At 40.9% G+C, this 23,296-nt stretch overlaps 1 protein-coding gene across 3 annotated transcripts in view; it reads left to right on the top strand.

The window, feature by feature from the left end:
* Positions 1–23,296, top strand: part of bbs9 (Bardet-Biedl syndrome 9) — a 193,212-nt gene that overhangs the window by 95,077 nt on the left and 74,839 nt on the right. For all 3 annotated transcript variants that reach the window (XM_038710511.1, XM_038710510.1, XM_038710512.1), the window contains 2 exons: positions 11,745–11,927; positions 19,827–20,076. In XM_038710511.1, coding sequence (XP_038566439.1) covers positions 11,745–11,927; positions 19,827–20,076 — 433 coding nt within the window. The remainder of the gene's footprint in view (positions 1–11,744; positions 11,928–19,826; positions 20,077–23,296) is intronic.

The raw sequence follows: 23,296 nt of genomic DNA, 5'->3' as shown, positions 1-23,296 counted from the left end.
AAACATCAAATCTGTCAGCTCTGTGGAGCATACACACACATGCTTTGCTTTCGCAGTTCAGCGTGGATGTTTCAAAATTAGAAAGTGAGTAGTAATTCCAGCAATGATAGGAGGTGGAAAATGTGATAACTATAATAATATATAACTTTGTGCAACTCTGATTTCCTGGAGCTATGTGAATCTACTCTCCAGTCCTTCCAGGAATTCTGTAAAAAGATTTCCAGCATTGGCAGGAACTATCACGGAGGACTGAGATACCATGTTTGAAAACAAGTACAGTAATTATTGTCATTCCGTTTTAGCTTCCTTGTGGAATGGTGATACTTTGCATAATGTGCTCCACCCTTTATTCACTCCATGGAAATAGTGATCGTCTTGCTACAAGTACAGGAAAATTAAATACAATCTATTAAGGCTTGTTTGAGCAATACATGCAACAATTTAAAGGCTTTTCAGCCCCTAAAACACTGCACCTTTGTATATAACAAATAATTTTAGAACTCTGGGAAGTTATTATGTCCTCTGCTTGGACATTCATGAGGTAAACAGACCAAGTGCTTTGAGCTTAAAGGTAACCATGAAAATCATTCTTTAGCTGCTACGAGCAGATATTGTAGACACTGAATATTTTACAGATACGTTAAAACAGATTTCGTCATTATACTGACCAAAAAACTGAATCCAACCAAGGGTGTCGCCAGGTCATTGTTTAGCCCCGAACGTTGTGACTGTAGCCCCGAATGTAACTCAACAACAACATCAAAAAAGATTTCTGTATTAATATAAAATAATCTTTATGACAAGCCTGTCTCCCAGGACTTCAAAGAACAGGGGCTACACGCAATAATATTGCTACATTTAGTTAGAAATCACATAACGTGACCCTCCCACCGTTGCTCAGCCTGCCTGCATTTAGAGTGAGCACGAGAGGAGAGAGACAGAGAGAGGGAGCATTGCTCGCAGCTTCAGGGCTTGTCAGCGACTACTGAATTGTCCCTAGTAAAATTGTAATCAAAACGTAAATATAGGTGTTGTCGGTCAGTGTCTAATTAATGTATTTGCTACACAAACAGTTCACAGTCCACTGCAAGTAGTGAGAGAATAACATGACACACCTGACCGTAACACCTGTCACTCTGTGTCTCTATCCCCGTCGCTCAGAGACACTTTGCTCTGTTTGGGACTGTCTCTCTGCAGGATGTTTCCCTCTGAAGCGGCTGTGAGCTGCACTTTATCAGAGGTGCTGAGTGTGCGGATGTGTAGTGATTTCTGTCAGATCTCAAGTGTTTTCACTTTCAGTTTTCCACCTGTGAGGAAGAGCAGTGTGCTCGTCTCATCCAGTACAGTCCCAGACGGGCTCTGTGTCTGTCAGACGGTCTAAAGGGGATAACTTACTATCAGCAGGGTAATGCACAGCAGAGGGGCAGGTAGATTTTGTTAAAATATTATGTCTGTTTTTTATTCTGTTTAGATTGCCATTTTATTCAGGTAATATTATATCTCAAAACATTATTCTGCAAATGTCAGTAAACACAGATATGTGGGAGACATTTTTAACATAACGTAATTAGAATGAATTTATTTATCGTTGAGGTGAAAATCTGCCACATATTTAAAGAGGTTACTTCAGTCATGCTTACATGTGTGTTGACTCAGCAGAGATGAAATAAAATTAGGAAAGTTCTACAGGAGAAACATCTAGCAGCAATACAGAATGCCTGAGAGCCTTACTGCATTATATTATATGAAAAACAGGTGAAGATATAGTTTGAACCATGTGAGAGAGACAAATGTGAACATGCAGCAACAGACCCTCCCCTTCTTAAAGTATTTAGCCTTTTCAGCTTTCATACTAGTTCTTCTTCAAGCTTCTTGTTGTAGTTACCAAACCTCATGCAATCCATCAGCTAAAATTACTTCGTTTAAACCACAGCCACATAGTTTGTGTGTGTGTGTGTGTGTGTGTGTGTGTGTGTGTGTGTGTTCTCAATCATGCGTTTCTATAGATAAGGATGCCCATAATTTTTGTTTGCGTTTTTCAGTACATTTCTTTTGGTACATGGCTGCATATCTTAGTGCATTTGTGCGTGAATATCCAAACATGACCGCGTGTGTGTGTGTGTGTGTGATTTGTAACTCCAGGAATTATGTAAAATGTGGTCTGGCATTGGAAGCTGTTGGTCTCTGTGTTTGTGATGGAAAATAGGATGGATGGATGAATAGATGGATGGATAGATAGAAAGATCACTATTTGATCTTTTTTAAGAATTCATATCAGATTTTTAAAGGACCATACAAGTCTAATAAAACACTGACAAAGTTCTGTTAGCTGAGACTTTTTGACAGCTGTGTCTCTGAGATATAAACCAGGTTTATGTGTGTAAAGTACAGCAGTATATCCCTGTGGATGTTGAATAGTCCTGAATTTCTTGCGGACACGTCAAAAGGTTGCGACCCAGCAGCCTCTACTGCAGGCTGTTTAAGGTCACCAGCAGTTCAGCTACTGTGTGCGTTTATGTGAGTGTGCGCACATGAATAGATGTCCAGGTTTGTCTTGTGTGTTATCCTTGTGTGTTCAAAGCATCACGTGTGTTCATGCTTTTTTGTTTGTTTTTTTTTCTATTTCTTTCTGCACATGTTCTCTCCTTTGTGTGTGAATGCATATCTATTGCACATCTGTATGTGTAAGTATGTGAGCGTGTTTCTTTGTGTATGAACTTGGGTTCACATAATGTGCATGTTCTTATATCTTTGATTCGTGTGTGTGTGTGTGTGTGTGTGTGTGTCCGTCCAGGCTAAATGTGTCTTTGTGTTCTCTCAGCTGGCATCAATCAGAGTGTGTGTGGAGCCTTAGCTGCTGCCAACAATGGAGCCCTTCACTGGTCCTGGGGTCTTTTATCAATACACACACACACTTTCAGAGACCCCAAAGGGAGGGTGGTTGAGGTTGTGTGTGTGTGTGTGTGTGTGTGTGTGTGTGTGTGTGTGTGTGTGTGTGTGTTGCATGGTAGAAATTGAGCATGAGGATATCAAGAAGTCTTGTACTTCGAGTTCTACGTTTTGTGTGCCTATTTCGGTATCTTTCTGAGAACCAGTTTGACACTTTTTAAAATCACATTTTGGGAATGGGCCTGGGCAGAGCCCTTTAAAGAGAGAGTCGCGTCATCTCCGTTCACTCCAATGGACCAGTTTTTCACAGCAATGGCGGATCATGGAGCGTCTGAATAGTTCCCAGAAGTTAGCATCAAATGCTAGCAGCGCAGCGGAGCTGCAATAGAAAATGCTATCTGGGATGCACGTTTGAAAGGTAAGACGTGTAAAAAACGAGATTACATTATTATAACATGTGCATTAAAAGATGTTAGTGGACTTCCCCCACTAAATTAGAAGATTTAGGGACCTTAACGGTTAACAAATTAACATACTGGGAATGGATAAAGTTAGCAGCACACAATATAAACAGGGGCAGCTTATTAATTTATTGTAAAATATGGATATTTTTTTTCTATTTATTTATTACAGGGACAGTGCATATTCATAAACATTTCTGTCAATATGCCAGAATTAGCCTAAAGGCTATTTTTCATCTGCAGTCCCTAGACAGATGGTAAGAGTCACCCTAAAAAAGATTACATAGTACATAGCACTAAAAAATTAAGATACATTTAGTAAAATATCTATTATATTATATTATTTTGGGGGGTGGTATTTAATTGTATTTAAATATTAGTGGTGCATGTATGAATAATATATTTCAAAATGTTATTTATTTATTTGGGGGGGGGGTTATCCCTAACACTAAAAGTAATATACTAGCATTTTATAAAAACAGTCTTCATTAATTATATTAGAGCAGTAGACTCTGCGAGGTGGAGGAGCAGTGATGCTAAAAAGTACTGAGTGGACCATGGTGAGATAGAAAACAACACGATTGTAAATGCCTTTTATAATATACCATTTATAAGAAATCATACTTCAAATCATTTTCTTTCCCTTCTCTCAGTGTCTGCATCCTGTCTTAGCTTATGAGCTTATTTTCCACACAACAATTCAGGTTTATTTACCCACATTAATACATCATAGTGGCTGAATGCACCATATAGGTACACTCAATTCTCAAAGTTCCTGTGTGTGAGAACTGAAAAATAAAAACATTCACTAACTAACAAACTATCTAATAACTGATGCCAGCATCAGCAGCAAAAGCTGTTAATGAAGTTCCAAAATTTAACAATCCATAACTTTCTCAATCAAACCTGTAGCCTTTTACAAGAAAGGTTGAATTGAGAGCAACTGGACTTCTTCTGAAACGTCCAGATGCTCCCGATTCAACTTTTCTTGGATAACCATGACCTGGATGAATCTTTACAGATGTGTAGGTTTGTCTAACCCTTTCTCTTATTCTCCCTCTCTCAGCACAAGAATCACAGGGGGTTCAGTGCAGCCTGAAGATTGTCTGTAGTGATGTTTTTAATAAACCAAACATTAAGCCAGTGATGTGTTCTTTCTTTGTGGAAAAAGTACCTCACATATTTTTTGTTGTTAGCCTCTTCAGTATTGTAAAGTTGCTCCTGTTGACCTGAGTCAACCATTTTTTCCTCCTCTCCATGTCAGCTGGGAAACCAAACATTCATACTCCTTTTTCTGACCGACTGCTGCTGCATCTCCACCCGGCACAATAAACCGTGCTGTAGACTGTTGTAAGACAGTTCACAGACACAAACCACTTAACATGATGATTTCTGAGTTTACTGGGGATTTATTAAATTAATACATGACAATCATTGATGGTCACCTGTCTGTTCTATCTGAAGTCATAAAGATTACATTAGTCATTAAGATCAATTAACCCTGGTACCATGGGATTACTAAAAGGAATGTTATAAAAGTAAATCTGATCTGAATTTTTAACGTGTTTTCAAGAGGAACACACTTTCCAATGTAAGGCTGGTCGGTGATTGTAGCTGTTATTGTCAAAAATATATGTCCTCCGTTTTAAAAAATACTAATGTAACTACATACACGTGTCAGTGTGCTGTACATTGTAAACCAACGCATTTGACGTGACGATGTAGCATTTTGGACCCCTGCTGACGCGACTCTCTCTTTAAAGGGCTCTGGGGCTGGGTATGAAAATACCTCCTTCTCAGCCCCTGCGAGAACACTTTCTCTTATAACACCTCTAACTCCTAACCTCTAGAATGCACTTCCTGTGCCTTTCTTCTTCTGTCCCCTTACAATTATATCGTATTGATTGCACTTTTTTGTTAACTCTTACTTCTTTACCCTAAGGAATCTACCCCATTGATGCCATACGTGCTTTTAGCTCTTACTAGTATGTATTGTCAATTTTAGACCTCGTGCTGTTATTGATTCTCTGTTGATGCTTGTATGCTGTTCCTCAAAAATAAGTCGCTTTGGATAAAAGCCTCTGCCAGATGAGTTAATGTAATGTAATGAAAAAATGCCAACATGATACCTGATATTCAGTATTGATACAGAAATTGCATGCTTTTTTTAAACATTACTTTGGGAAATATAACCATTTGATAACCTTTCTTTTGTTTTCATTTAAAAATGTGCTAAAATGCTTGATGCAGCTGTGTTAAATAAAGTTATAAAAGTTTCCTGGTTTCAGTCAGGAAGTATATGCTTGATCAAGTCAATAATCTGGGGATTGATTTCTTGAGCATTCAATACTAACTTTCAATACATAATGCTACAGCAACAGTTTGGTCAGTGCTCAAAAAAGAATGAGATTTGATATGAAACCCTGTTTGGTCCTCACTTCTTTAAAAGGCTGTTTGGGGACTAAGATTTCGGTTGAAGCATAAGATTAGAATTAAGCTTGGGTTCGGAGCATAGACTGTATTTAAGAAGTGGACGTAGTCATCGTGACACCACTAGTTGGTTTGTGGACTATCGTTCTGAAGTCCCGAGTTTGGCCGTTAGGCTGCCGCCATGTTGATTTTTTGCAACCAGCGGCACCGGACGTGACCATATTTGGACGAGACGGTGGAGCTAACGGCCGTGTGTGGACCTAGCTATCTTGCTTAGCTGGGTGCATCTGTAATTCACGTTAACTTTCATTTTAACAAGGCTGATAACTTTTTCTAGCAAACAACAGTCTTAAAACTAAATGTACTCACCAGGGAAAGTAAACAGCCAAGTCCTAATAAGCTTTTTCAACCGGACTTCCTTTTACAACCAGAGTCGTCCCCTGCTGAACGTTCAATAGAAGGAAGGTTAAGGGACTTCCGCGTTCACATCAGTTTGCTGACCGGAAGCTTCCCTCTTGGTTCGGAGTACAGAAGAGGTTAGCTATGTATGTTTAAGGTTAGACTTGGGGGCTAGGAAATGTATTAAGTCTATGAGGGTCTCAGAAGTATAGATTTAGAGTCAAAAACATCTGTATTTGTAAAGAGAATGTGTTGATTGATTGGTGTGTGTGTGGCTTACTTGCAAGGTGTGAATGACATGGCACCGATAGATGACCTCTGCCATGACTGAGCTGGGGACTTTTTGAGGTTACTACAGAAACAAGCGGAAGTGAATTTGGGTTTTTAGCTCTGACTGTTTACATCTTTTAGTGCAAGTCTAAGAGGAGGGACTCATGCTCATGTACCTAGATGTTTGTAGTTTAGTGTTACACAAATCAAAATGGCTTACTTTAGCAGTTGCTGCTTAACCCTGACACTTGCACACACTCGCTCACACACGCACACACACACACAAGTCTTCAATCTCTGTTTTCGCAGTATCAAATGGCGAGCGCTGAATCCATTTGTCAAACAAACTTCTGGCGTACGTTGGCGCTCAGGCCTGCAGATCACTCATTTATCTGAATACACACTCGTCCATTAGTCCCAGATCTGCTTTCACCTTTTCTCTTTCTCTCTGTCCGTTCATCGCTCTCCTCCTCCTCCTACTCCCTCATCTCCCGTTTCCCTCCTTCTCTTCGTCTGGCTTGTCCTTTCTTGTTGTCCTCGTCATCATCCGTCTTGCTCTGTCATCACTCGTTCGCACTGCTCCACTCATCCCCATTCCTCTGTTGTTGTAATCATGGAGGGATGGAGGGATTGACCCTTGGCTGGAGGTTGGAGTTCACCTGGTGTCATCACATCTCATTCATGCATTCACTCGCTCTCTTGCTAAATAGTGCAGAGCTTTGTAAGTAAAGCCTAGAAGAACTTAAGCTCCACTTGTGCGGCCTTTCCTTGTTTTCATTTCAAAGCGAATATTCACTTTCTGCTTTCTCCTCTCCACGTTTCTGAACTCTACGTTACATTTACTCATTTGACGCTTTTATCCAAAGTGACTTACATTTGAGGAACAACAATCATCAACAGAGCATAAAATACAGCACGAGAACAACAACTGACAATACATATTAATAAAAGTAGCAATAAATACTAGTAAGCGCTAATGGCACGTATCGCATCAATGGGGTAGATACCTAGGGAAAGAAGTTAGAGTTAACAGGTGTTATAAGAGGAAGTGTTCTTGGAAGAGATGAGTTTTCAAGAGCTTCTTGAAGTTAGAGAGGGACACCCCTGCTCTGATGGTGTGTGGTAGCTCATTCCACCATCGTGGTGTCACAGATGAGAATAGCCGGGACTGGGATTGCTTTGTGTGAAGGGATGGCAGAGCCAGGCGGCGTTCGTTGGAGGAGCGTAGTTGCCGTAGTGTGCAGACCCAGTAGTCACTCTATATGCAAGCATTAGTGACTTGAATCTGATTCTGGAGGCCACGGGGAGCCAGTGGAGGTCACTGAGTAATGGAGTGACATGAGTCCTTCTGGGCTGATCGAAAACCAGACGTGCTGCTGCGTTCTGAACCATTTGTAAGGGTTTCACCGCACAAGCTGGAAGACCTGCTAGGAGAGCATTGCAATAGTCGAGGCGAGAGGTAACCATGGCCTGTACCAAAAGCTGGGTGGCGTACTGAGTGAGGTAGGGCCTGATTCTTCTGATGTTGTATAGAGCAAAGCTGCACGACCGAGAGACAGCAGCAATATGGTCTGAAAAGGACAGCTGGTCATCATGACACCCAGGTTTCTCACCACCCTGGTTGGAGGGATCGTTGAGGAGCCAATTTGTAGTGTGATGTTATGGTGGATAGATTGCTTGGCTGGAATGACCAAGAGTTCAGTCCAATTTAGTCGAAGGTGGCAAGCCTTCATCCATGTAGATATGTCCGAGAGACAGCCTGTGATCCGCGCCGAGACAGTGGGCTCATCTGGCCGGAAGGATAGGAGCATGAAAATGCTGCAGTTTCAACTGGAAGTCGACCTAGTGTAAGTTCATGGATTCACTTACTCCTCCTTGGAAAGCTGGAGCTGTTCGTCAACATAATTGACCTCATTTGCATAACGTGCGTCGGCATGTTGCAGTGAAGTGTATCCAGTGGATCCATCCAACTGTATCCAGTCAAAGCAGAGATTCCCCTGGAGAACAAGCTGCAGCTGCAAAACTTGCCTACAAGTATGATCATCTGAAGTTTGGGAGTATTACTTAGACAAAGACCCAAAAATGTGGTGCTCTGTAAATTGTATATGGCTTATCACAGCAGCAGAACTGCTATGCAACAACACAAGGCACCGTGCGTACTGTTTACCTTTTGTCCCCACACAAGCATAATACAGGTGCTGGTTATATAATTAGAATATCATGACAAAGTTGATTTATTTCAGTAATTCCATTCAAAAAGTGAAACTTGGATATTATATTCATTCATTACCCACAGACTGATATATTTCAAATGTTGTGTATTTCATTTAATTGTGATGATTAAAACTGACAACTAATGAAAATCCCAAATTCAGTATCTCCGAAAATTTGAATATTACTAATAAGACCAATACAAAAAAAGGATTTTTAGAAATGTTGGCCAACTAAAAAGTATGAACATGAAAAGTATGAGCATGTACAGCACTCAATACTTAGTTGGGGCTCCTTTTGCCTGAATTACTGCAGCAATGCAGTGTGGCATGGAGTCGATCAGTCTGTGGCACTGCTCAGGTGTTATGAGAGCCCAGGTTGCTCTGATGGTGGTCTTCAGCTCTTCTGCATTGTTGGGTCTGGCGTATCACATCTTCCTCTTCACAATAACCCATAGATTTTCTATAGGGTTAAGGTCAGGCCAGTTTGCTGGCCAATTAAGAACAGGGATACCATGGTCCTTAAACCAGGTGCTGGTAGCTTTGGCACTGTGTGCAGGTGCCAAGTCCTGTTGGAAAATGAAATCTGCACCTCCATAAAGTTGGTCAGCAGCAGGAAGCATGAAGTGCTCTAAAACTTCCTGGTAGACGGCTGCGTTGACCTTGGACCTCAGAAAACACAGTGGACCAACACCAGCAGATGACATGGCACCCCAAACCATCACTGACTGTGGAAACTTTACACTGGACTTCAAGCAACATGGATTCTGTGCCTCTCCTCTCTTCCTCCAGACTCTGAGACCTTGATTTCCAAAGGAAATGCAAAATTTACTTTCATCAGAGAACATAACTTTGGACCATTCAGCAGCAGTCCAGTCCTTTTTGTCTTTAGCCCAGGTGAGACGCTTCTGACTTCTGTCTTGTTCAAGAATGGCTTGACACAAGGAATGCGACAGCTGAAACCCATGTCTTGCATACGTCTGTGCGTGGTGGTTCTTGAAGCACTGACTCCAGCTGCAGTCCACTCTTTGTGAATCTCCCCCACATTTTTGAATGGGTTTTGTTTCACAATCCTCTCCAGGGTGCGGTTATCCCTATTGCTTGTACACTTTTTTCTACCACATCTTTTCCTTCCCTTCGCCTCTCTATTAATGTGCTTGGACACAGAGCTCTGTGAACAGCAGCCTCTTTAGCAATGAGCTTTTGTGTCTTGCCCTCCTTGTGCAAGGTGTCAGTGGTCAAGTCAGCAGTCTTCCCCATGATTGTGTAGCCTATAGAACTAGACTGAGAGACCATTTAAAGGCCTTTGCAGGTGTTTTGAGTTAATTAGCTGATTAGAGTGTGGCACCAGGTGTCTTCAATATTGAACCTTTTCACAATATTCTAATTTTCTGATACTGATCTTGGGGTTTTCATTAGTTGTCAGTTATAATCATCAAAATTAAAAGGAATGAACACTTGAAATATATCAGTCTGTGTGGAATGAATGTATACATTATACAAGTTTCACTTTTTGAATAAAATTACTGAAATAAACCAACTTTTTGATGATATTCTAATTTAATGACCAGATAGATACATTTAAGTCATTTAAATTGATTTTCTAAATGTTCTTTCATCGCCCACAAATAGTTTCTGCACCACTGCTGCTACGGTAACGTTACACCATGGACTATCTAATGTTGTTATTCGGTTGTTTCATATTTTCTTTTTACTTTGATGGCCATGTATGAGTGAGAAAATGGCTCAAACTAACCTTGCAGACTGTTGATACAATCTGTGACTGTCTGTACAATCTCTAAATCGTTTCAGTTTTTGTCCTTGCTCCGCAGTGAGACAAAACACATTTACCACATCTTACTGCAAATTATTCCAGTGATTCAATTAATCCATGTCATAAGCATTTTAAGTTGTAGGCCTGCAGTTAAGTAAAAACAATGATACATCTTTGGTTTCTAGCTCCATTTGCATCTTGTGGTTTTACCTTGCGTTCCCATTGGTAACCCACTATTAATCGTGACACTCATACTCTCCCTACACACATTACTTCAACTGTAACGATTTAAAAGTGAGAGTTGTGAGGTCCTAGTGTAACAGCAGTGGATACCGTGTTGAATTTTGGTCTCCAGAGACCACACATGGTTTAGAAAGCAACATGTTTTGATGAAGTTCAGGGTGAATTCAGGCTAATGTAAATGAGAGTTAATCAGCCACCTGACAGACTGGCCTGTGACAGTAATGAAGGAGTGTTGGACTTGATACTCATAAAGCTGTTTACACAGGTTGTGCAGTCGACACTCTTGAGTCTTTAGGGATAAATAGGTGTGTGTTGTAGAGAAACTGCTCTTAATCAAACGGCCCATGCTTTCAGAGATGTAAAAGGTGATTAGTTCTGTTAGCTACCATACTGGATTTCCAATGCAGGAATGTGTTTTGTTTGTAATATTGTGATAAATGCTTGTGAAATATGAGAACCTCTTCACTCACCGGTTGTGCTACAATTCTCTCAAGAACAAGCAAATAGATTTCAGCACCTTTATTCAGTGATTCTCCACCTTGAGTGGAAATTGTTTTGTCTACGGTCTCAGTTGTACTCATCCCAGTTCATCTCAGTGTCCCAGGATATCCATAGCTAATAGGGCTCCTTCCTGTTTACCGTAGTGCTGTTTTTATAAATCCACTGGGGATGCCATTGTTTTCATCTAAAGAAAGATATAGTTTGGGTTTTCTCACCACTAGTTTCTCCAAAGATCACTTTTCCCATCAGCCCTGTTGTTTCATATACCTTTCCAAGTAAATGTTGGAAGTTTTCAATTTGTCTTTAACTCCTTTCACCATCTACATTGATAAAAAAAGTGAATGCTTTCTCAGTTTGTTGTAATAATATGTTTAGTAATTATTTATTCATGGTTAATGATGCACTGAGCAACTGCAAACACTGATTGAACAGTCCATCAAGAAAACAATGATGCTATCAATTTAAGCAGAAAGATGAAACCCTCTATGCGATGTTGTTGTCACTTGACTACATGTGTGATTGGTATGATTTTTAGAAGAGATAATCACAGACTCCTCCCTCCTCCAGGTGATGGCGCTGGCGGAGGCTGCGGAGGAGAACCGGGCGCTGCTGGAGGAGGCGTTTGTCCGTTTACGGAGCGCTACACATCTGCTGGTGCTGCTACTGTCGCTGTGGCAGGGCCTGACCCCTGACCAGACGGCCATCCTGGAGGCCACACTGCTGCCGCTGCTGCAGGACACACCTCAGCTGGTACACACACACACACACACACACACACACAGGAGGCCATTAATATGTGTCTGTCCATCCATCTCCAGCCTGCTCAGTAAACACAGCCGCAGCTTAAACACACACTCTGAATTTTTTTTGAATACATTAAGTACTTCTGGTCCCCAAGGAATACGCACACACATTCTCAATCACACATTCACTCTCTGTCACTCAACACTCACCTGTCAGCTCTGCACTAAGAGTGTGTTCTTTGGTACCTGTTTTATGATTTAAGAATTAAAGGTGTGTGTGTGTGTGTGTGTGTGTGTGTGTGTGTGTGTGTGTGTGTGTGTGTGTGTGTGTGTGTGAGTGACAAAAACACACATAAATGCTCACAAGAGGTCAAGGCCACAAAAGGCTTCAGCGTGAATGGATGACATATTGCTCTTTAATCCGCCTTTGATTCAGAATCTGAGGTGTGTGTGTGTATGTGCGCATGCTGCAGGGGTCTCATACTCATATAAACAGCCGTGTTGACAGAGCTCCTCCATTTGCTGCAGTCAGACTACGAAAGATTTCTCACCCCATAGAGATTCTGAAAGTGTGTACTGTGCGTATGTGTGTAAGTTTTTCCACAGCTCTGATCAATCCCCTCAGCCTCTTATTACCACTTAGTCTATTTGCAGCCTCCTCTGACAGCCCGACGACACACTCACACACAAACATCTGTGTCTTCATAAACAACAGTACATAAAAAATCTTTTACGGTGTCACACACACACAAACTGTAGACAGGAATAGGTTCAGAGGGTCAGTTGATGAGTCTCAGGGGACTGTGTGTGTGCGTGTATATGCGTGTGTGAGTGTGTGTGTTATTTTAAATGGGATTAATGGCATTAAGTGAATTAGCAGTAATCAGGGCCACGTCCACAACATTAAAACAAACAGGTGCACTGATGAGCTATTTTCAGAAAACACAACACACTCTCCAATACAGTACCATGACTACAAACTGTCATGGTGACGCAGTATTTTTTACTTATCAGCACAATTTTATTTTTTTCATTAAAGAATAATTCTGGTTTATTATAATTTAAAAAGAGCTTTTGTAGTTTTCATTTTTGATGACATTGAAATCAGCAAGTAATAAAGGTTCAGTTTTTATAAGCCTACAGTAAAAAGAAAATTTAATAAAAAAATCTTTAGTACTCCTGATTCTGCCAATTCTACAGATTTATTTTACTATATAAATTATGAAGGCATAGTATTAACCCACAATCTCATTTTCGCTATGGTGTCTGACATACTTGTGGTGTTAGAATGGATATGCCCCATCACACTCTTCATCTCAACCCACTGACCTTTCCTGTGCAGGTGAGGTCATTTCAGGTGAATGCAGTTCCTACTGTCAGAGTGTCCTTTCAGTGGAGTAAATCTCAGGAATGTCAAGGATAAAGCCACAGAAGAGGACGGAAAAGCTGGATTAAGGAAGGAGAGAGAAGGGTTAAAGGGAAAGTGGGTGGGCATGAAATAGGAGACTTTGTGGACTTATTTTGATTCGTAAGAAGATGCTAACCAATAAAAACAAATTTTAATGAAAGTGGTTTTTGCATCTTCCATGAGATTAACAAAAGAATTTTGAAATATGGAATAAATTTCTATATTTTTAATGCACTAACCCTAAAATGACATAGATAGCATGTGAACACTATTTTTGTCTCAGGAACACTGTTCTTGCTTCCTTTGCTTTGAATGTACCATTTTCAGCATTATCACCTCTAAATCAATATATAAATTAAATGCAGCAGTTGCAAAATCCTGTTTTAGCCCTGCGCATTTTCTGCAGTGCCCAACAACCCACACCAATCAGAGAGTAAGAGGGACAAAACCCAAAAGCAAAGAGTTTAATATTGCTGTGAACCCACGGTATCAAATTTTAGATGGTCTAGGTGGGCGTATATGCAGTTTTATCAACTTACACCTTTTCTCATCTGGTGTATCTCATCTGCTGTTTAGAGACATTGTAGCATCCAAACTGCAAATTTAACACTATAAAAGTGTGCCAACAAATGAAACCTTTTAGTCTCCTCTTTCCCATTAGACACAGACATTCACCTCTGCTGCATGAAACAGAAATATGTAACAGAATACCAAATGACCTTAGACCTGTATGTCATCTGTCACATTAGCCTAGATTATGTGATTATCCATCTGATGTGCAAAGTGCAGAGAACCGTAAAAATTTCAAAAATGTGCGGCAGCTAATCAAAAAACAAGGTGAGGTTTTCTCCCTTCCTTCCCAGAAATGTGATTTGGACAGGAGCCATTCCTCTGACAGCAGCTGCAGATGCTCAGAATTATTTATCTGAGGTAAATAGACAGAAGTGTTTAGAATAAGAAGGTCAGAAAGGGGAACGGAGGGAGGGGGGGTACAAATTCTCCAGGTCTGCATTAAAAGAGTTGGATTGGGAAAAGAGGAGAAGGAGGAGCCGCAGAAGAAATGCTTCTGTGGTATCAGAGTAAATGTCTCATTTAGTTGCAGCCAACCAGAACACCTCCTTCCTCCTCTCGCATTCCTCCTGCTTCTCTCTTTCTCCTCCCTGTTGGTCCTCTTCCTGCCGTTCACCCACCATCTCTCCTTTCTCTCTTCCTCGTTCCTCCTCCACCTGCTTTGTCCTCCTCCACTCCCACCACCCTCTTCCTTCTCTTATTCTCTCACTTCTTATTCTCTTCCTACTTACTCTCCTCACTCGCTCATCGTCCTCATCACTCACTGACCCCCTAACCACTCTTTATTTATCTTTGTGTCCATCTTCCCTCCTCAACCACTACTCTTCATCAACCTTCTTGTCTGTTTCTGATCTTCCTTGTACTTCATTCTTTCTCTACATCTTCCTTCTCTTTGTTTCTCTCTGTCTCTCTTCTCTGAGAACTGTATATCCTTCTCTCTCTCTGCCTCACTCTCACTAACCCTATTTATGTCTCTCTCTCTCTTGCTGTAAGCTTTCACTGTCTCTTTTTCTATCTCTTCTCCCTGATTTTCTGACTCTTGTTTTTACCCCTTGTTCTTCTCCTTTCCTTCCTCCTCTTTCCCCTATCTTTTTCATCTTCACTCCCTCCCTTGTTCCTACTTTCTCTTTCTCTCCCCCGTTTGTCTCTTTTTCCGTCTGTCAGTCGGCTCATGAACAGAGTTGCTGACGCTGTCTGTCTCTCTGCCTGCTGTTCTTGTATGACCCCCACATTCTCTTGCCTTTTGTTTACTTTACCAGAATGCACAGCCTGCTTCGCACTGGCTTCCTGCACTCTTAACCAAAAAATTCTATATAGTACCCGAACATGTTTCTTTAGGCTTGTGGAACTTTTTTTACAGCGCTGTAAAGAGCATTTTTAGGAAAAAAAATTTCTTTGCAGCACACAGTCAGATGGTTCTCTGAGCTTTATTGTGATATAAAGAATCACTGAATAGTGCATGAAATGTTTCCAATCAGCAGAATTTGAGGGGTTTTTTTCCAAAGCCACACAGGGTCATTATTGTATTTCACCAGGTGTCATTTTTATATGAAACACATCAGATGGATTTTTGAATCAGTTTGGTTCCATGTGACCCAAACCAAATAATTTCTGTCAACCCAGTCTAGTCCAGGACTAATTCTGATTCTGTCCCAATGCTGCCTTCTCATTCATCTGAATAGGGCCAATCGAGCAGAGCAGCGGACTCTGGCAACAGCATGCAGGGTTGGCAAAGCGCTGCGGTGGCCAATCAAATACATGCTCACATTCCGGGTGGATTACTTTGTACCGACGTCCAATGTCCAATATTCATGTCTACCCATAGGGTTTACGTCTTGAGTCCTCAGTCCCTCTGACCATCTTTACCATCCTTCTTCATCTCCATGTGCCTCCATCCCTCCATCTCCATATCTTAATTTTTAAAAGTGACACTTTACCTCATTAGATCAATGCTGGCTTTTTGAATTCAGCAACTCCAACAAGAAGAAAATACAATTTGAACAGACAGTTGTTAACTTATTGCTGAAGCTGAACTATATCTTTTTAAACTGGATCATCTTTAATTTTGTTCTTATTGAACTCACTTAAAATCTCCTGAAATGCTGTTGTCCTTTCAAATCACAGGTTTCTTGAAATCATGTTAGAGCTTGTGATTGTAAGTAAGCAAACATTTACAGTAATTGGTTGTATTTAAAATTGATTACACCCAGAGGTGTAACTTCAGACAGTGAAACTGTGCCAAATCCAGCCTTTTGGAATTAAAAAAATATATATATTTTTTAGATAAAGGAATACACTGATTTTCTGAGGGATGGGATTGTATGGATGATTTTTTCCCCCTGGAGACCGACTTTAAAACATTGTTCTCTCAGAGCCAAAACTCATGTTTCTCAAATTACTTTCCCAGTCGTGATGAGGATGTCAAGATTGAAGGATTGCTGTTTGAACCTTTACCCGTCTCTTTGGGAGTCCTCCAAGGTTGTGTGCTGGGCCCGGGAACATTTTATCCACCGCCATCCAGTAATTTTGCAATCGCACCTGGGATTTCCCCCTTGTCGAACCTGATATCCCTGATGCAGTTCAAAGATTGTTGAAGGACAAGGAAAGATTTACTAAGAGAAAACAAATTTTTTAACCATCTATGTACATCTTCATAATAGTGACAATGAAACTACAGTACTCAGACAGATCAATTACAGACACAGTAATACCCACCAGTATACTTTTATGTTTTAACAATTTAACTGAGGGTCTGATCCAGAGACACTTACATTTCCAAATCATCATCTTTAAAAGTAAGATCAGAGGTTCATTGGACCTCTTGCAAGAACATAATTCGTATTCTTAACCGTTCCTTTTTAAAAGCGGTATTAAAGTCCTGCTTTCATAGATCCATAAAGGAAAGTCTACCATTTTTTACCAGCATCAGCAGTGGAATTAAGGGGATACAGTTGGATCAGTGTTTCTGTCTGCAGAATTGTGGCCCTAATAAGCTTTACATTTGCAGAAGCACAGCCTGTTGTCATCTAAATGGCAACAACAACCATTCATCTGTCTATGCCAATATGTCAGCACACGGTCACTCTCTCCCAGGGGCCTGATGGCTAAGACATCCAAAAGATTATACTTGCAGATGACCTTATTATAAACAGAGACAAGTTAACCTTTAATTAGTGTTATACAATAGCATCAAAAGCCCTTTTAAATGAATGATGATATCATTAGGCTATATGAATACATTTAGACTTACATCATAATTTGAATTACAAAGTTAAACAGGATAATGCCAACATAATTATGAAGTGTAATTTATACAGGATTTCCAAACTCAAAATTGTAGAAGTAATGCAATATATAATCCATTAGTTAAAAACGTAGGTTGGGATAACAGCAGACTAATTGCACTAAACTCCTACAACAGATCTGGAGCACTATTAAATTATGTTCATGCCTTAGAGAAAATTTTAAAAAACAATCGCTGAATGTGGCAAGTTCTCCTATATCACTCACAGTACAGTACAACAGTAACAATAACTTTGATCTGGTTGTCCTGGTGACAGTGACTCCATTTTACCAGCCCCATCAAGACCTTAAAATGCTTTTATTCCACCTTCAAAGTAATCTGAACCACCTACAGATGTCTGTAGGGCTGTTTTTCATAGTTTACTCAGAGTATGAGTCAACAAATTAACAATAAGAAGAGCTGAAGATAAAATATCCATGTACATAAAAGACATTAAACTTCAAAATGAAAAAAACTCTGATAACTGATAAACGCACTCCACACTACCTGCTGGGGAATGACTAACGACGATGCAACAAACATTTAGCTAAAGATAGGCTATGGTTAGATAACATTTTCACCATAGGTGTTGTGTTTACCACTTGTTAAATCAAATAGAAAGAGATTAAATAGATGATAATTACACAGCAGTCCTTATTTCCACTGTCAGGTGTCTTGAACTGGTAGTGAGCATTATTCAAAGACACAGATTCTTCATTTTTGATTTGTTGTTCAGTTGCTCAATAGTCAATATGCTCGTTGAACAGGTGGTAAAACTCGACAAAGCGATCCTTCAAACAAACTTTATTCTCAAGATTTATCTTGAAGAACAATAAAATCTCTCTTGTGAATCGATGTTGAACATTCACTTCAAGAGAGTCTTCACTTAAAATAACAATGAAATATGCATTAACCCAAGGTTCATTCTTTAAAAAGTGGAAAATGTTCACCAACACAAACTGATTTGATCTTCAGAGATCATTGAATAATACAATCCTTCTCTTGTTTCTGGGTACAGGAAACCAACTTCTCTCCAAATTTGGCTTTAGTTGGAACTTTGTCTTAATTTATCGCTCTGGCCTCGGTCCAAACCAGCTCCACTCCACCTTTCTTTACTTCCTTTCTTCTCATTCAGGAGGATGAATGTCTGCAGTTGAGGTCTAAAGACATTTAATTTTCCTCTGCAGCTTGTGGAACGTATGTGTCAGTATGTGCGCGTGCATGAGCGTGCCAAGTTTCCACAGAAACCTGCATTTATGTTGTTCCAAGTATTTGATAACCTGGTGAGGTATTGTTGTAAGAATAGGTCACCCACCTCCCACCTCCCCTCCTCCTCCTCCTCCTCCCCTCTCATTTTCTCTCCTTCCGGACAATTTTTCCCCTCTACTGTCTTCTCTTTCCTCCGTTCTTATCTGTGCTTGTCCTTCGTCTTTCCACTCATCTTTTTTTCACTCGTCTTTAATATCTGCCTTCCTCTCTATCATCATCTCATCTTCTTGACCTTCTACAATCCCCCCTCTCTCTCTGTCTCTCCCTGTCTCTGTCTCTCTGTCATCATCATTACAGGGTTGATTACCTGTCATTATGGCTCATTAGGGGCCTATCAGCATGGCGGCGGGGGGGGGGGGGGGAATGCAGGATAAGCGAAGAGGGGAGGGTGGGAGGCAACCTGTCACCGCACCCACCCCACACCCAAACCACCTCCCACTGAGGTTCACCCGTCCCCAGTCATCCATTCAGAGGCTGGTTATGGGTTCAGGGTTTTGTAGGACGAGATAGATAGGTGTAGGTGTGTTTGTGTGTGTGCTTGAGATCAGAGATCAGCGATGACCCGACCAGATATCTCAGCCAGAGACGACAGGGGGGAGAGAGTGACAAAAGACATGCTTCTTATCTCCTCACTGCCTTTTATTACTTCTGTGCGTGTGTGTGTTTATATATGTGTGTGTGTGTGTTCCTCCTTTGCAATTCTGCGTGTTTTATTATCTTGTTGCTCTTTTGTAAATGTCAAGAACATCGTTAAAGCCTCAAGATTTAAGATTTAAATTGTTCATTTAATCTTTTTTGCCTCCTCTTCATTTCCTCTTCATCCCAAATCCTCCCTCTCCGTCTTTTTTTTTTCCTGTTCCTCCTCCTACTCCTTTTCTACATTTTGGGCTCCTCTTTATCCCCAGCTATTCTTCTATTTCATTTCCTTCAGCCTACTTCTTGTTCCCCTTAGTCTGTGCCTTTCTCATCCTTTCTTCCTCTCCTCTTAAATACTTCTCCTTAGTCTTCCTGTCCTCTCGTCTCCCCTCTCTTTCTTCTGTTCTTCTTATTGTCACCTCCTCCATTATCCAATTTTCAAATGTATAGGAAGAAAAGAACCGAAAAAAGAAAGAATAGGAGAGGAAAAAAACATCCCTGACTTCAAATTTATTCAACCCTATCACCTCACTGCTTTGTATTTCTATATGACTGCCTCTAACAAAATGAAAACATCAAGTTACTCTACCTTTTTCCCCTCATTCTGCTGCTCTTCCTTCTCTCCTTCATCCTTCTTTCTCCCTTCATTTGACTCATTTAAACATATTTTATCCAAGTTAAACTCAAGAACTTAATCAAATATCATCATTAGTACATTACTCCTGCTCCTGTCTTCTCAGGGTTGGGAGGAGAGCTGTGATGCTGCGGTCTCCCATCTCCTGCGAAGCTGCCTTTCGCGGAGCCCCAAGGACCAGGCCACATCTCTGGCCCAGGCGGGAGGCCCTGTGCTGGGCATCCCTCGTGACACCGCCCGCCTCAAGAAGCACATCACCCTGCTGTGCGATCGCATCGGCAAGGGAGGCCGCCTCACCCTGGCCTCTGAGGCCAACGTCCAAGTCCCCATCCAGGTCCAGAACCTGGCTGCTCCCGGTGAGTCAGGGGTAAGGGGAAGGGGAAAGGGAGGTGAGGGAAAGGAAGGGAGGGACGGTAAATGGACAGGTAGCCCAGGAGAGCAGAGTATGTTAAACACTGTAGAGTTTAATGCACTCATTGTTCTGAACTGTATTATCAGAACAGCGCAAAATTCTTCCTCTGAGACTGCCCTCCCCCGCCCGCCAAAGAATATCAGCATCTGTCAGTTGGGCAAACATTTTCTTACTTTAATTACCGTCACCTCTTATAAGCAAAGAAGGAAGTATCGTGATGTTGTTGTATTGCAAGAAAAGCAGTTTGCATCCCGTTTCCAACCAACAGTCAGAGTTGGTTTCTTTTAACCATGATTACAATCTTTTTCTAGCCTTAACCATTTAGCCTAAACCCAATCCTTAATCTGAGACTCAGAGATCCAGCTCTAAAATAACAGGTGTGTGTTCTAAACAGAATTAAAGGTGGGGGATTCAAATCCAGTTAGGTAACTTAAATGACTTGCCCACAGACAGTTAGCCTACTTTCTAGTTCGCCAAGACATGCTGTTGTGACGTTAGCTACAGTAGCAGGAGAGTTGTGAGTATCACTGTCTGGAGCTGGTGTGCTGGCTGTGGGACCATCTCATCCTCTCCGCATATTAGCTTTGCAGCATCAACTGTAACAGCATTTTTCTGACCCACAACTTGGCCAACATTAGTTACGTAACTTTCTGTGTTGTCATTTGCTCTATATCATGGTATTGGATTTCTCCATAATCGCTTACTACACCTACAAAATAAATGAGAATTTGCAGTGTTTCAGAGTCAAATCCTTTAATTTTAAACTGCCTTACACCATATCTTTCTAAATTTGTAAATGTTTTCATTTTCTTATGTATTTTATCACACCTTCCTATTTTTGATTTACAGTTGAAACAGCGTAAAAACATCTGTTGCATTGAAAGCTGTGTCTAGGTATTTGTGTGTGTGTGTGTGTGTGTGTGCATGCGCGTGTGTGCGTTCCCCTGGTGAAGATTTTAGGCTTCGGCAGGCAAAAACATGAAGCCTATTCATAGTGCACTTTACGGCCAACACACAGACTCATATTTAAATGCATCTGTACACACACCCACAAACACACACATATGCAAAAAATACTGAAAACTCGTCCAAAGTTATATAACACATGCACATTGTGAAATACAGTACCAACACACTCATAAAACCTGGATATACTCATACACACTGGCACTGGCTTTTTTCAGGTACACACGCTCATAAAATTATACATATACATACACTCTTTCACACGCACAAACACAACTACCCAAAAACCTACATACACACACCTTACGGATCATTTAGTCTTGGCTGAAGTTTATAGAGGTTTTTCTGACAAGATCATCAATTATAATCTCTCTCCTATCCTCCTTTGCTCCTTCCCTCCTTATTTCATTCACTCGTTCCATCCCCCTTCCTCGCCATTCCTCTTCCTACTTTTCCTCTCAGGAAAACTTGCCGAGCACTGCCGTTACATGCACATGTTCCATTCCTTACTTTTACTAATGATTCTGGAATTTTAATATGATATGTTAAAATAAAGTAAAATTAAATAACTGCACTTCATAATGTCCTGTTCTGATTTAATGCCCTTACCAATCAGTAGCGAGCATCAGTCAGCCTGGAACCTACACTGGTGGTTGCTGAAAGCCTCAACATTTACAGAAACAATTTGGCACTTTTAGGAGTTGCATAGCTGCGTCAATGTCTTCCATGCAAGGTACAAGGTTGTTTATTATACAGCACAAGGCTGCATAACGAAACAAAATTTGTAGTTCCTTCGTGCTACACACACAACATATAATTAAGTGTAGGCTTATATCAAAATATGGTAACATATAACATAAAATAAAACAATACGGTTATTTATATACATATGTACAGACATGTATACACCCTGAAGATTCCACAGTGCATTTTTTTAATTTGCACGGGGTGAACGTAAACCGCAGCGACCAGATGATAGTATGAAAGTTTCATCTTCACAATAAACAGTCTGACATTTGGGAAACAGAGAGTCTTGCGCTGGCAGCTCAGGACATGGACCACCTGCCGATGTTGATGGGGAAGGTCTCTGTAACAGTCTTTGAATTCCGTTGCTTGGTCAATATGAGTCCCATTTTGTCCATACCGGCTCTTTAGGAGCAGAATTAAGTCCAAGCTGGGCCAGCATGGCTCCTCTCCTGACTCTATTTACTCTCCTCTGAGCAATCACCGCACCCGCCGTGGTGCCTGGTCCGGTTGTTTGGGCCGGATGGATCGTGGTCTGCTGCTCTTTAATCCAAAAACCCCATCTTCATCTTCCAATGACTGTACTTATGTCAGAGGTAACACATGTTTTGGCAATAAAATCAGAAAAAAACAAATAAAAAACAAAAGTGTAGCGAAATTTGAAGGAGCTACCGGCTGCTGCTTCTACAAGCGCCGCCGGTTGCCATAGCAATGATGTTCTATCACTGATTTTTATAGGTTTAGCGAGGTAGCTAGCTAACAATGTAGGAGGATGATGTCCCTATTCTTAATTCCACCTGTAAAGCTCTGATTGGTTTATTGATTTTCCACCTGACAAAAACGGCCATCAATAGGCAAATTGAAGATAAGGGAGGCGATTCAGAGGTCTGCAATCAGGACTTCTAATTCTAGTGTGTGTGTGTGTGTGAAAGACAATGTCTATAAAACTTTATAGGCTTATTTAAAAGCCATTATAGTGATTACAGTAATTCTACACAAAGTTCAGTGTAACGGAACTTAATCAGTTAATTAAGTGTGTGTGTGTTTCATGTTCTTACTGTATTTCCCGTTGGGGAAAAAATAGAGTTCCCAATGGATAGAGACTCCTTTTTGAGGGTTAAGACTTGGTTTTAGGTTAGGGTTAGGGGTAAGTGTTAAGGTCAGGCATGTAGTTGTGATGGTTAAGGTTCGGGGGAAGGGGCTAGGGAATGCATAATGTCAACGAGATGTCCCCACGGGGATAGTGAAACAAATGTGTGTGAGTGTGTGTGTGTGTGTGTGTGTGTAAGAGAGGAGGGTGCGTGTGATTGTGTTTATGTTTCCTTGTCGTGCGGTTTTCCCTCTCTCCTTTGGTCTGTTGCCAAAATTCACACACAAACACCACATACATACACCACACACACACTTGTTTGTTAGCTGCCTCAGATGTTGCTTTTTCACCCACCCGTAAACAT

This window comes from Micropterus salmoides, unplaced genomic scaffold (genome assembly GCF_014851395.1).
Source record: "Micropterus salmoides isolate LMB-PRFRI ecotype aquatic unplaced genomic scaffold, ASM1485139v1 Ms_hic_scaffold_11, whole genome shotgun sequence".
Taxonomy (NCBI): Eukaryota; Metazoa; Chordata; class Actinopteri; order Centrarchiformes; family Centrarchidae; genus Micropterus; species Micropterus salmoides.
The sequence above is the reverse complement of the archived record's forward strand: the minus strand, read 5'-3'. Positions and strand labels throughout refer to the sequence as shown.